General features: G+C 40.9%; 2 protein-coding genes across 5 annotated transcripts; one reads left to right on the forward strand and one right to left on the reverse strand.

Annotated features, from left to right (window-relative positions):
- Positions 1 to 19: 19 nt before the first annotated feature.
- LOC140771127 (protein IQ-DOMAIN 31-like) lies at positions 20 to 4,610 on the reverse strand. Of its 4 annotated transcripts, none has more exons than XM_073112535.1 (7): positions 4,452 to 4,610; positions 3,669 to 3,803; positions 2,814 to 3,098; positions 2,154 to 2,351; positions 1,980 to 2,039; positions 633 to 1,743; positions 20 to 550 (listed from the first exon to the last, which is right to left on the reverse strand). In XM_073112535.1, the coding sequence occupies exons 2-7, from the start codon at positions 3,756 to 3,758 to the stop codon at positions 516 to 518; spliced, it is 1,779 nt and encodes a 592-aa protein (XP_072968636.1). In that variant the 5' UTR covers positions 3,759 to 3,803; positions 4,452 to 4,610; the 3' UTR covers positions 20 to 515. The 4 variants fall into 4 exon arrangements, with proteins under 4 accessions (XP_072968636.1, XP_072968635.1, XP_072968633.1 ...); XM_073112534.1 differs by having other exon boundaries at positions 20 to 547; positions 2,148 to 2,351; XM_073112532.1 differs by having other exon boundaries at positions 2,148 to 2,351.
- A 5,235-nt stretch (positions 4,611 to 9,845) lies between these two features.
- LOC140769753 (3-ketoacyl-CoA synthase 17-like) lies at positions 9,846 to 11,249 on the forward strand. Its single transcript, XM_073110614.1, has one exon. It carries the CDS (start codon positions 9,846 to 9,848, stop codon positions 11,247 to 11,249), a length of 1,404 nt encoding a protein of 467 aa, XP_072966715.1.
- Positions 11,250 to 13,593: the final 2,344 nt, after the last annotated feature.

The following is a 13,593-nucleotide window of genomic DNA, read 5'->3' on the forward strand; positions in this document are numbered from 1 at the left end:
AGAATTCTTCAATTCCAGCTGCATTAGAATGTAGTCTATTGATTTACAATAACATCGACGAACAAATGTGTTTCCAAATCAGAGGAATCACTGAGACAACGATCTTAGGAGAGTTACAGTTACAATAAAAAAGTGAAAGAGAGAGAGAGAAGAAGAGTCTAGCACATTGATTTACAACGACATCATCACATGACTGGTCGCGACGAACTTAAAAGCAAAAGTATAAAGAAAGTTACATATCGGATGAGAGTGATCAACTCACATGCTTAGGGTATTCAGGTTCTTCCCTTGCCAAGCTCTGACGAAATCAAAACAAACCACCAGAAGTACTGTAGCTATACAAAACAAACATTAAAAACCATATGGTAATATTTAAACAGCATCAGACACACCACAAACCAGTTCATAAACCTAGTAATGGTTGCCAACACATCTTCACATCACAAATCAAACAAATAGAGGCAAATCCCAACGCTGACCACTTGAAGTGCTCAGAGAGTTCCCCGTCTTGAGAATCAACGTTTCCATTCAACTTGGATTGCTCTATCTGCTGGCATGAAAGTACACTTAGAGTCTGCAGTTGATTCCAACAATGTCATGAAAGGAAAGAGAATGCAAAAGAAAGTGCTTACCAGTCCCATCTCTTGAAGAAGAGAGCGACCTGTCACCTTTAAATCCACTTCTGCCACTAACTTGAACATGTCTCTGTGTGCGTGGAGAATGTGAATTTAACTTTCCACTGGTAGAGGATGGAAGAGAATGGCGACGTGTGAAGCCATTTTTCTCTGCTGAATCTGAGCCTAACCTAGGTGAAATTTGTCCTCTTAGTTTTGCTTTTGCAGATTCTGTTGTAGCCATATAGCTAGGTAAAGATGGACTGTTCGGTAAACCATTTTCTCCGTTTTCCAATTTTGCTGAGAAAGAAGACCTCCTCTTGCTGGTTTTGTGGCCTTCACCAGAAGGTTGTTCTTCCTTGGAGCATAAATTGCCATTTATTACCAAGGCATTCTCTTTGTTGTCAATGCTCTGCAGCGGTTGTACCTCAATTGCAGAGCTCACATCGGTCGGCGCATCAATCGGCACCTCAGGTACTGCAGAACTTGCATTGGTCAGTGCGTCAATCTGCCTCTCCCCTACTGCAGGACTTATGTTTGTTGGTGCATCACTCTGCCCCTCACCTACTGCATATTCCAACGAAGCTTCCAAGTCAGACTTGTCAGGTGTCAGGGTTGCATCTTTCTTTGCCTTCAAGTTATCATCTTTGCTCTCTTCTGGAGAAACAGATATGGAGCCTGGCACAGTTTGCACAAAGTTGGACGGCTTCTCACTTTCCACCTCTGGATGGTCAGATGCTTCCACAGTGGACTTAGCTACCTTTCTCAGACTACGTTTTACCTTTTCAAGCTCAGTTTGTGGATGTTCTTGTGTAGTATCAGCAGGAGAGCTAGAGACCTTTCTCAGGCTGCGTTTTGGCTTTTCAGGTTCAGAATTTATGTTTGTTTGACCAGGGTCAACAATCGCAGCAGGATTCCTTCTAACACTGCGCTTTGATTTGCCTGATTCAGTTTCCATGGCATAATTCCCCCTCCTTGCCTGTGATTTTGCATCAATCTTCCTTGGTTGGGAAATTGGCTTCCAGAAGTGAGATACTGTCCATCTCTCCAACCACATGAAGACTGAATTTGGATCCCCTCGATCATACTGGATAAGTAGAGGCTTTAAGACAGTCGGGCGAGATAAAAGCTAGGAAAGATAAAAGAAGGAATAAGTACGAGGAAGCAGAATCTATTGAAGAGTAAAGAGACCAAAAGAAGCACCAATGAGTATGAGCACTCTACTCAAGTAGGTTCATTCATACTTTTGGAGTCAACCTCGAGGAAAGCCAAAGAATCATAGGTGGAAAAGATTGCATTTGTAGTTAACTTTATAAGAAACATTGGATAGCCTTTTGTTTAGTGCAAAAGGCAATTTAAACCTACCTTATAAATAAAAGATTTTTTGGACAATTTCTCCTTCCAGGCATCCAAGGTATTAGAATCCTGAAATGAAGCAATGAAACATCAGCTAAGAAACTTTTACCAAAAATTAAAAAAAAAAGAACAGGAAAAGAATATTTAATATAAAGTACAACTCTTCTAAATAGTTACCATGACCTTTTGTTGGCAAAACTTTGCGCTGACGTCAAGAGAAAAACCAGATCGTCTGACAATTGTGCCACGAACTAATGCTTGTAACCTGACGATTGCTCGCATAGTATGAAGAGTTGAAACAGCTTGCCTCCTCACAAGATGTCCACGGATTAAGGCTTGCAACCTTATAATTCCTTTCAATGCATGAAATGCCCGTCGTGCCTGCATCCAGCGCATGCTGAAATCAGCAAACTACTCAAAGACACACTGTACAATTAATGTGAAACTGATATCTGAGATCAAGAACTGGACATGAAACAACAGAGATGAGATAAAAACAAAATAAGAGTGTCAACCAGACCATTTTTTAGTAACTAGCAGTTCAGGTTTCTATCCCTTTGCATAAAATTAGAAGAGGATTCAACATCAATTACATTTTAGCATGAAGCAATACAATAAAGCTGTAATGTGTGTGTGGGTCCATGTGTCTGCAGAAGATAGAGAGTAGGGGGTTGGAGAGAGACCTACAAATTCTTACAAAAGACTTGAAATTGAGAAGTAACAGCATGTTAGATGTGTAGTACTTAATCATGGGTATGTTAGCCACCAAGAAATGGTACATATGCTACAGCAATTTGGCATGACAAAAATCTGCATACTGCAATTAGAAGCAGACAAAATTACCAGATAACCTCGAAAGGCAGCTTGTGCCTTTGTAGCAGCCTGCTCTTCTCTCAATTTTTCATGACAGTTCAGCGCATCAGATCCAGCAATCCCTTGTTTATCTACATCTTGATTTATGACGGGCAAGACTCCATCACCACCTAAACTGGAAGGTGTCCCCTGTACTAGTGCTGCAACTGTTTCATTGCTATGAGAGCTCACAAGGACTGGCTCAGAGATCACAGGGGAATTCTCAGTAGAAGCAGGGTCTTTTCCCTTAACATTACCTTTATCACTTGCAGCCTTCTGCAGTTGAGAAATGAAAGACCACATTCAGCTAACATGCAAGATATGTTGAATAAACTTATAAAATGTAAATCTGTGGTTGACATGATTGAATGAAATTTAATCAGTTCGATAGTCAAGAGAGACAATATAACAGAGTACAGAGAGAATGGAAAAAATTAGGTTTTCTATTTGTAGCTTGTGGAAGGCCTCCTTGAAAAATCTGATAGCATGGCTTGTAGAAAGATTGGCATAAATAAGCATTGATAGAGCATAAAGGTAATATAGCAAGTATTTAAGCTAAAATTACCAATAATTCATTGGTTAGTTGGTCCATCAGAGGCTTCATTTTGGTGCACGCATAAATTAGACAAGTGGCAGATTCAACAAACTTCACTAGAAGGACTTCATTGCAATAAGAGCAGGAAAAATAAACAAATATATGAACTAACGTGAGAAGAGTCTCAGCCTGTATGCTAGCGATACTCATCATTCATTAATACAAAAGAACAGTCTTTCTGATCTCTTATGTGACAAAATGAGGAACAGAGATAGATGCGAGCTAAAAATGACATAAAGCCAGCTACATACCGAAGCATCCCTTCCTTTTGTTGAATGAGATCTCCCAGATTTCTTGCCAGAAAGCAATGTCTTCAACCATTTCGCTGGAGATTTCCCCATTAGCAGAGCCCGCTAACTTAATCCTCTAATATCAGAAACCAGAGTCTGCAAAGAACTATATTAATGTACCGTGAAACAGTCTCTAACATTAAATTGCAGTAAGTTATGATAAAATTGTGACCAAACAACTAATAAAATGCAAAACGAAACAGCAACTACTCCAGCCCAAACTGCTCCAATCAAATAATTTCACCCTTATCCAGACATGGATGAGATCTTTTTAAATAAAAAAAGAAAAAGAAGAAGAAGATCTAGTACAATAATCGTATCAAGTGAATTTCCTCGGCAGGAACATATATTGAAGACATCCGCTATTCTCACATTGCATCCAAAAATCCCCATAACATTCATCAAATCCCTAAGCTAGAATCCCATGGTACAGAATTAGAATAATTATCTGAACATCACGGCATTATCAAGTCCAAACCAAATGGCCTTAGAGTAACAAAAAATAAAAAAAAATAAAAGAAAAACAAAAAGCTCGGGATCGATCCGGTGAAACATTAAAAAAAATCCACATCCGACACCCATGTAAAACCGCAGATCCGACCAAGAAAAAGCAACGAAATCGCACTAGAAACAAAAAAAAAAAACCGAACAACTTAACAGTCGAACGGAAACCGAATGCAGCAGCCGGGAAGGTAGATTTCGACCATTGAAACATCGAAACCTCGTAGATCTGCAATCACCTACCCGATTAAAGAAACACGCCGGCGTCGAAACCCTAGCGTTCTACTCCTCCGTCCGCGGTACAAAAGTGGCAAAAGAATAGAATAAAGATAAGAAAGAGAAAAGCTTAAGTAGGTGGAGAGAGAGAGAGAGAGAGAGAAGAGCAGAGGAGACGGCGAGCTGAAGAAAGCAAACGAAGCTATGTAGAGCGAGACAGTGTGGGGCCCATCCCCCAACCGATACCAATTTCGATGAGTGAGCCCTCTGATGGACCCGATAAATATAAGCTCAGAAAATAACCCATCCCAGCTGGCACTATTCTTAGCCCAATATTATGGCCTTTCGTGGTTCTTAATACTTAAATACAACATATATTTTGACTCCTTTTCAAACTCCGGATCAGGCACTCTCGTTGTCCCACATTTGGAAATGCCATGTGGATTTTCCAGAACTAACCCTCTCTATCCAAGGAAAATTAGGGCCGAAAGTGTAATTTACGTTCGATTAGAATTCTATGGGTAGGACACCCATCGGACGGCCCACATTGGATTAATCGTTGATTACATACGTTAATCGACAAGATATAACGGATATAGATGGCCACATCATGTTGTAGAGTACGATGGGTCATGATGAGCCGCGTGGCCGAATGATGTGGCATGGGCATCAATCATCATCCGACGGTGTAGATCACTTGTATGTTGCTGCGGATGCATCATGAGTGCCATACGGGCTTTCACACGGAGAATTATGACTACTAGGATCCCAATGTATGTATGTATCTATGTAGGTTTGGTTTATTACTTTGGGCTTGGGTCTTAACAACATGGACCTAGTACGGCCCAAAATTGCAATTTTAAATTTAATCGAGATGGGCTAAAGTTGGCCCAACTGCACCAATGGAAGCCGAATTAGATATAACGGCTAAAGTTGTTAAAAAATTTAAGGATTTTTATAAATCACACCTTACATTTTGCCTATTTTATAATTCGCACTTCGTCTTTGGAGATTTTATAACCCGACCCCTCCTTTTCCCTATAATGTTCATTTAACACTTTAGTTAACTTAATCTAACCATAATCTAACTGAATGATACCAGAAAGAGAATATTATATTATAATCCACTATATAATTTATAACATTCCTAAATTACGCTTGTACTTATCTCTAATTTTATTCATAACTTGAACCTCCATGCTTGTTTTTTCTCAAACCATGGAGAACATCACCTAAATGCTAAGTTAATCTTAGAGTTTCCAAAATCCAAGCCATGGAGATCTTAGAGCTCCCCAAACGTCAAGCTGATTTTATTGCTTGCAACCTCAAAGAGGGAGAAGGAGATGAAGAAAATTTGGAGAAAGATAGAGAAAAAAAGGATTTGAACGGGAGAGATTGAGAAAATTAGGTAAAGTTAGGGGAAGCTTCTAAAGCTTGTATGTGATAGGGATTTTGGGGGATTCTTATGAGTTGTGGGTTTTGATATAATTTTGTAAGGTAGGGTTTAATTATAGATAAAATGATTTAGATTTTGTGGGGTTAGGGTTTAGTTTAGGGAAGAAGGATTTTGTGGGGATTTAGGTTAAGTCAGAAATTTTTAAGGGTATTTTAGTAATCTTTAAACTAGAGTCACATAAACTATATAACATGATTAATGTCAGTTAACTAAAGTAATATCAGAGTGTTAAATAAATTGAAACACCCAAACCTCCAAATACACGTATAAACCGCGTAAGTAAATCCCCCACACGGTGCATCTCAGTACAAGGATTTTACAAGACACACAATTTCACCATAAATAAATAAACTCCACTATAAGAGTCCGGGTACAAATTCCACAAGCCACAACAAGCCTTCCAAATATACATCCAAAATACAATGCTAAAGTCCAAAATACGACATCATCATAACGCCCTCGCAGGAGCTTAATACAACTAAGTATCCATACAATCTAAAATAATAAAATCATAAGTGTATATCCAATGTATACTTATATTTGCTAACAATAACGATATGCTTGTTGAAATGACTTACCACAAATTACTAAATCAATACAATTGATAAAGATTACCACTTACTATCCTGGAACATGCTAGTTCCTAAACGTATCACGATAAGTTCACACAGATATAAAGCATGATACAATCTCTTATTCGTACACATCTCAATCATAGGTTTTACATGTTATTCGTACACATCTCAATCATAGGTTTTACATGTTATACATAGCAATAAAATAGCAGTTTAGTCATCTCATGCCTACCAAAGCATTAATCATACTTATCATCACTCACCGAACTATTCACCGCACATGGTAAATACTCTCAAAAAATAATCATCCATCATCTCATACATCGAGGGGGGATATATATACATCTAACGGTAATATCACCTACACGTGTATGGCGACACTACATGTGACCGGTTGTCTGTGGCCATCAAACTAAGGACCCCAGTCGTAAGCCCATATCTCACTCTCTCTAAATCATCACCGTCCTCGGCGGGAGAATCGGGAGCCCTCGGCTCATCCACATACGTCCTAACCCTGCGTCGTCGGGTACCGCTAGTTATATCCCCGCCTCACAATCATGTTCTTCTATCATCATAATCTAGTCCTAACTATGCAGTATAACTACCTGAATGCTACACAGACTTCCCGACCTCAGATATAGGCCGCTAATAGTATAGTCATATAAGATACACTCTATCCTTAACCCTGGGCTGAGTGAGTAAGGGTACTGCCTAGTCAGAATTCGACTACTAATGATAGGTGGAAGTGGTGCAGTGTCTATGGGTGTATAAAGCATATCATAGTCATCCTGATCGTTACATTCTATATTTACAATGGATACATATGCAAGGGTATATCATACAGGATAAAAGCAAAGCATATCACGCTAATACTTATACTACATTAACAATCTCATAATATCATGATGAGTAAGTTATCAATAACTGCATATGTAAAGATATAACATGGTATACTAAATACATGCATTAATACCGACATTTTCTACAGTGTCATTACAAGTATAATGACTGTAATTATATTATTCTAGATTTGTATAACTCTACTCGCTTGAGGGGTCTCCACAGTATGGTAAATTCTAGATTCACATTATACTAAATTGTCATTACGACGGATCAGGCTAATTAAATCAGGTGAAAAGGATAAACAAGGCTATAGGATTCAAATGGCCCCAAATGGGCTAGGTTAGAGGTAATGGGTAGGCTCAAACCCAACCCAAAAAGCAAAAGAGCCTTGGTGGGCTGGGGGCTCAACCACAGCCCACCAAGGTTGGATTAGTGGGCTACAGCCTGCAGCCCACCCAACATTTGGGTTAGTGGGCTGCAGCCTGCAGCCCACCCGAGTCCAAGACTAGGTGGGCTGCGGCCTGCAGCCCACCTGAGACCACTCTAGGTGGGTTGTGGCCTACAGCTCACTCGAGACCACGTCCAGGTGGGCTGCGGCTTGCAGCCCACCAACACCCATCTCCTACCCCTATTTCTTTCGGGGGAGGGAGACAGAACGGAGGGCGGAAAGCTCGAGGGGCTGCGACGCTGGCGGCGCGGCATGAGGCAGACGGTGCCGGCGGCATAGCACGAGGCCGAGGAGGGGAAGAAAAATGGGAGAAAGGAAAGAGGGGAGGAGGGCTTACCGGAGAGAGGGGGGTCGGCAAGCTTGAAGGCTCTCGATCTGGGCTCTGTTAGCACTGGCGTCGACAACCCAAGAAAGAGAAGAAGAAGAGGAAGAGGGGGTAGTGAGGTGGAGAAGAGAATGGAGGGGGCTGCTAGATGGCTGCGGTGAGAGGGAAGAGATAAGGGAGATGGGGAAGGTGGCGTGCACGGCAAGGGAAAGGGAAGAAGAAGGAGAAGGGAGGATGGGGTGCGCAGGCTTCCGTGACGCACGCGAGCGTCGGGGAAATTTTTATTTTTTTTTTCTTTTGGGGTGTTACATAAATATTATTAAAAAAAATGAGTGGTCGTGTTATAAAATCCTCAAAGACGATGTGCGAATCACAAAATAGGCAAAATATAGGGTGTGATATCCCAAAATTTTAACAAGAAATGAGACATTGGAATCATTGATCCATATATCGATTAGATCATCTAAATAAAATAGAAATAGAATGTATATTTACAATAAGAAGTTTTATTTAAAAAAAATTTTAAAAAATAATTATCTTGTATTAAATCACTACGAAATGGTGGGTGTTGGAAATTAATGACCAATATGGAAGCCACTAAGCCCCCATCCCCTTCCCTTAGTTGACTAAAAAAGATTTTATCAAAGTATGGCTTATGAATAAGATGGAATCTACTTCAGGAAGACACCGCCACCACCTCCTCCATCGGCCACCAACTTTTATTTATTATACTATTTAAGAAAAGGAAATAATGATATTTTAATGTCTCGAATAGAGAAAAATTATGAAAGACTAAAACCTTGACAACTTGACATGTCATTTGATTTATAGTTGCTTTTAAAACATAGCAGTACTATTGAGGAATAGAGTTAGCAATGTCCTTAAAAATTATGTCTCAATTATTAAGATTCTCTATTTTCTTGTGGGGGCGAGAGAATCAATGAGAAATTATTCATAATGTAAAATAGGATTCAAATAGAAGTAATAATTTATTCTTTATTATTATTATATCTATTAGTATTTTAAAAAAAAGTGTGTAATAATTAGTTTTGATATGATATTAAAAAAAATAGGAAAATGTATAAAATTATGATAAATAATACTCTTTAATTTGATATAAAAATAAAATAATAAGATAGATATCAAGAAAAAATTACTAATTGAGCTTTTCTATAAAATGAGCTTTAATTTTTTATAATGAATTATTAGTCCAATTGAAAACAAAAGCCAACAAAGCAACCCTCCATTTCCGTTCATCAATTTATGTCGAAGGTTTTATGGCGATTTGATTCTTATAAACGCAACTACGGCCAGTTCCATTGTCTCGCCACCACCATTATCGCAGCCAGCTTCAATATTCCAACCATTTCTTGCAGCTAAAAGAAAAACGAAGGTTAGGATTTCGTAGGTCTCATGCATTAGTCAACCAAAAAGTTTCTATCTGTTTAGCGTTATGATTCATAAATATAATCTAACAAATCTAAAGAAAATATTATAGGGTCTGTGTCGAAACAGAAGTTATCCATTAAGTCCCCAACTAACTCCATCTAACATCTTACAGCTTGTCTCATGCTCTTCTCGCATTCATTCCTCTCGCTGTTCACTCACTATGCCCATGCATGCATACAGGAGAAATCCCAACTTGTCTTCCTTCACTTCAATGCAAATCCAACTTAATTTCTTCTCCTCCTCCTCCTCACTAGCTATAAATACCCATCTAGCACTCATTCGTTAAGAGAGCACTGCACTGCGCGCACCACTGGGGATCGATACAATGGCAATTCCTACCACTCTCCTCCTCAAGTTCTCTTCTGTCTTACTTCTATCTCTGCTACTCCTTCTCCATGCATTCCTCCCCTCACTACCATCCTCCCTCCTCCCATTCCACTCCCACCATCAGCTGCTCCTCTTCTTCTCCTTCTTGTGTTGCGGTTTAGTAACCCTAATCGCCTACTTCTCGACCCGGCCGCTCGCCGTTCACCTCCTCGACTACACGTGCCACCTTCCGGACCCCGACCGGCGATGCAGCCTCGAGGTGTGCGAGTACTTCGGCAACCGCAGCCGACGATTCTCACCCACCAGCGCCGACTTTATGCGCGCCATCTACCGCAAGTCCGGCCTCGGCGACGAGACCTACGCGCCGCCGTTCATCTTCCAAGAAGACTACGAGGCCAAGCTCAAGTGCGCGGTCCAAGAAGCCCAAGAAGGGTTGTTCACCTCCGTTTCCTCTCTCTTATCCAAAACCGGAGTCCTGCCATCCGAGATCTCCGTCCTCATCCTCGCGTGCAGCATGTACTCACCGTCCCCCTCCCTCGCGTCTCTCATCGTTAACCATTTCAAGCTCCCGCCTTCGATCAAAACCTACAACCTGTCCGGCATGGGGTGCAGCGCGGGAGCGTTGAGCATCGACCTCGCCGCTAGGATCCTCGGCAGCAACTCCGGGAACGCCCTGATCGTCGTCACGGAGAGCACTTCTCTCAACTGGTACTTCGGTGACAACCGTCACATGCTCGTCACCAACTGCATCTTCCGCGTCGGCACCGCCGCTATGCTCCTAACCAGCGATCCGGCTCGTCGCGGCGCGGCAAAGATGGAGCTCGTAAGAACTATGCGAACCCACCACGGCGCCGATGACGCCGCCTACAACGCGGCGATCCAGATGGAGGATGACGACGGCAACGTCGGCGTCGCCCTAACTAAAGACCTAGTCCGTGTGGCCGGCACTGGGCTTCGCAGCCACATCACCAAGCTGGCTCCGACCGTGCTTCCGATCTCCGAGATGCTACGCTTTGCGTACAACGTGGCAAGGTCGTTCAAGGCCGGCGAGAAGAAGGCGATGCATGTGCCGGACTTCACGAAGGCATTCGAGCACATGTGCATCCATGCGGGAGGGAAGGCGGTGATCGACGCCGTCGGGAAGCTGATGCGGCTCAACGCGGACGTCACGGAGCCGGCGAGAATGTGTCTGCATCGGTTTGGCAATACGTCGAGCAGTTTGGTATTCTACGAGTTAGCTTACTTTGAGGCGAAAGGGAGGATAAAGAAAGGTGATAGGGTTTGGATGCTGGCATTTGGGACAGGGTTTAAGGCTTGCAGTGTGGTCTGGAAGGCGTCAAGGGATTCAATGATAGATTCAGATAACCCATGGAAGGGATGCATCCATAGGTATCCCGTGTAGTTAGCTAGCTAGCTTTCTATCTAGGGTTTTGGCATCCTATGGGCTATGGGAGGGAACATAAGCCATGCATGCCTAGCCATAGGTTGCCAATGAAATGCATGCCTATCGTTTGAGACAGCAACATAGTTGCCTCCTATTTATGCTGATTTTGATGTGAAGGTTTGTGCCTGCCTCTAACTATCCTATCTATTTCACTTGAATGTCCGGTCCTTTTGGTTGCTATCATCTATGACCTCTGGCTGTGGGGAATTTTTTTTTTTTTTGGGGGGGGGGGGGTGTCCCCAAATGAGGGCTCAAGCGCGAGGAACGCAGCAGGAGGCATCCTGCAAGCTTTGGGATACTGTATAGGAACGTATACATATATATACTTAATTTGCTTACTTTTATTAATAATCTACTGCTGCATGCGCTTCAAGGAAACAAAACATTAAAGAACAAAAAATAATAATAATAAAGCAACCTTACCCATGTGATTCTCTCACCACCACCCTCCTCCCTTACTAAGGCTTTCTACTCCCTCTCCCCTTTTCCTCCTTATTCATCCTCCTTGCTTGCTCCTTATCTCTGGAGCCCAAGGAGAGAAACTTGAACACCGCCCTCATCGATCTTTCTCGTTAGTTTCAGCCTAAAAGAGGTGAGATCTAGAGGGGGCGACAGGCAACGCAGGATGGTTCAAGGGTATCAAGGTTTTCTTGTGCCTTCCTCTCTATGCCATTGGGTCGCCTTTGGATCCAGAGAGTGAAGGTTTCTTGTTCTCTTTAGGGCTTATTCTGATCGTCTTTCTCCGACACGCATATCTACTCGCTGCTCATCTTGGTCGTGTTCTTCTTCTCCGAGTTATCAAGGGTGACTATCACTGCTCGTGTCCTTGGTTCTCACTATATCTCCAGCCGCCTTCGGAGCTCCACCAAGTCATGCTATGTCCAAGTGCCTGTCTCGCTGCTAGGCTGTGCTATTCTAACATCTTGCCACACTGTTTAAGGTTAATATAATATTTTCTTTCTTTATCGTGCTATTAATCTCTGCCAAGTTGTAAGACTCATGCAGTTCAAAATTTCTCTTCGTTTTGTATATGTGAAGCTTAATATTATCAAATTTCTTGCCTACAAATTTTCCCTGGAAAACAAAAGAAAAAAAGAAAAAGGAGTAGCAATGGACAAGCCTAGGAATTCTTAATAAACGAATTCACCGAATAATACTAGTTGCCAACATGCCTAGAATGCATATTTTTCATCCAAAAAATTTGAACGGCAAATTTAGTTTTGCAAGCCACTATAGTTCAATGGATGATTTCTATCTTCTTCATTATAAGGATCTTCAAAGGGTTAATATTTGCTAAAGGTTTTACTAGAGGATGATCATATGAATATAATTTGAACCGGTTATGATATTTTTTTTAAAACAAGATTTGATCAGTTATCCAAATTAGAATATAAGAAAAGTAGTGAATGATTGTGTGAATAATAGTGAGTATTGGAAATTAGTGGTCAATAGGAAATCAAATGCAAGCCCCCACCCACTTCCCTTAGTTTACCAGAAGAAAAGATCAAAGTATGGCTTATAAATTAAATAAGATAGATTTTATTTTCAGTAAGACAGCAACACCACCTCCACCCGGGGGAATTTATACCAAAGAAATTATAACGTTTACAATAACAAGATTAGAATCTTGAAAACCAATGCGTACGTATATTTTCTGCATGAGATACATACTTGCTATCATAACATGCCCATGATTTATATAGTAAATGTACAAAAGCCCAATCTTACTCTTTATTAATTTTTGGTACAAATACCTCCACCATCTGCCGCCAACTTTTATTTATAATACTATTTAAGAAAAGAAAATGATGATGTTAATTTGTTGAGGTAGAGAGAAAAAATTATTAAAGACAAAGAATTTTCCTCATCGTTTTGTTAATAATATATTTTTGAACGTCGCATTAGCATTGAGGAATAAAATTTGAGATGTCCCTCAAAATGTGTCTCAATATTTGGCACATTATGCCAAGAATTGGTACCATTTCCACTGCCAATTTTAATTAAATTCGTAGGTCTAATTATATAGCCACCGAGAATTCCTATCTGTTTAGCGTTATAATTCATAGATATTCGTATATGAATATGGTGAGATTACTTAGGTTTATATCTATGAATTATAACGCTAAACAGAAAATAAATTTTGGTGGCTTAATTAGACCTAGCTAGCATCGTCTGTGTGGAAACAGAAGTGAAGTGTTCTATTTAAGATTCCAACTAACTCCACCAAACATCTTACAACTTGTCTCACCACACTGTTCTACCATTCATTCCTCTCAATGCTCACTCACCACTAGAAGAGGAA

Source organism: Typha angustifolia, chromosome 11 (assembly GCF_048772165.1).
Source record: "Typha angustifolia cultivar Huaian chromosome 11, ASM4877216v1, whole genome shotgun sequence".
NCBI classification, from domain to species: domain Eukaryota; kingdom Viridiplantae; phylum Streptophyta; class Magnoliopsida; order Poales; family Typhaceae; genus Typha; species Typha angustifolia.

Excerpts from the sequence above, each read along its gene's own strand:
- LOC140769753 (XM_073110614.1), top strand. The coding sequence starts at position 9,846 with ATGGCAATTCCTACCACTCTCCTCCTCAAGTTCTCTTCTGTCTTACTT.
- LOC140771127 (XM_073112532.1), bottom strand. The coding sequence starts at position 3,758 with ATGGGGAAATCTCCAGCGAAATGGTTGAAGACATTGCTTTCTGGCAAG. Across the intron at positions 2,040-2,147 it reads TTTGCCAACAAAAGGTCATG|GATTCTAATACCTTGGATGC; the intron begins GTAACTATTTAG and ends GCTTCATTTCAG. Across the intron at positions 551-632 it reads TTCTTCAAGAGATGGGACTG|CAGATAGAGCAATCCAAGTT; the intron begins GTAAGCACTTTC and ends CTTTCATGCCAG.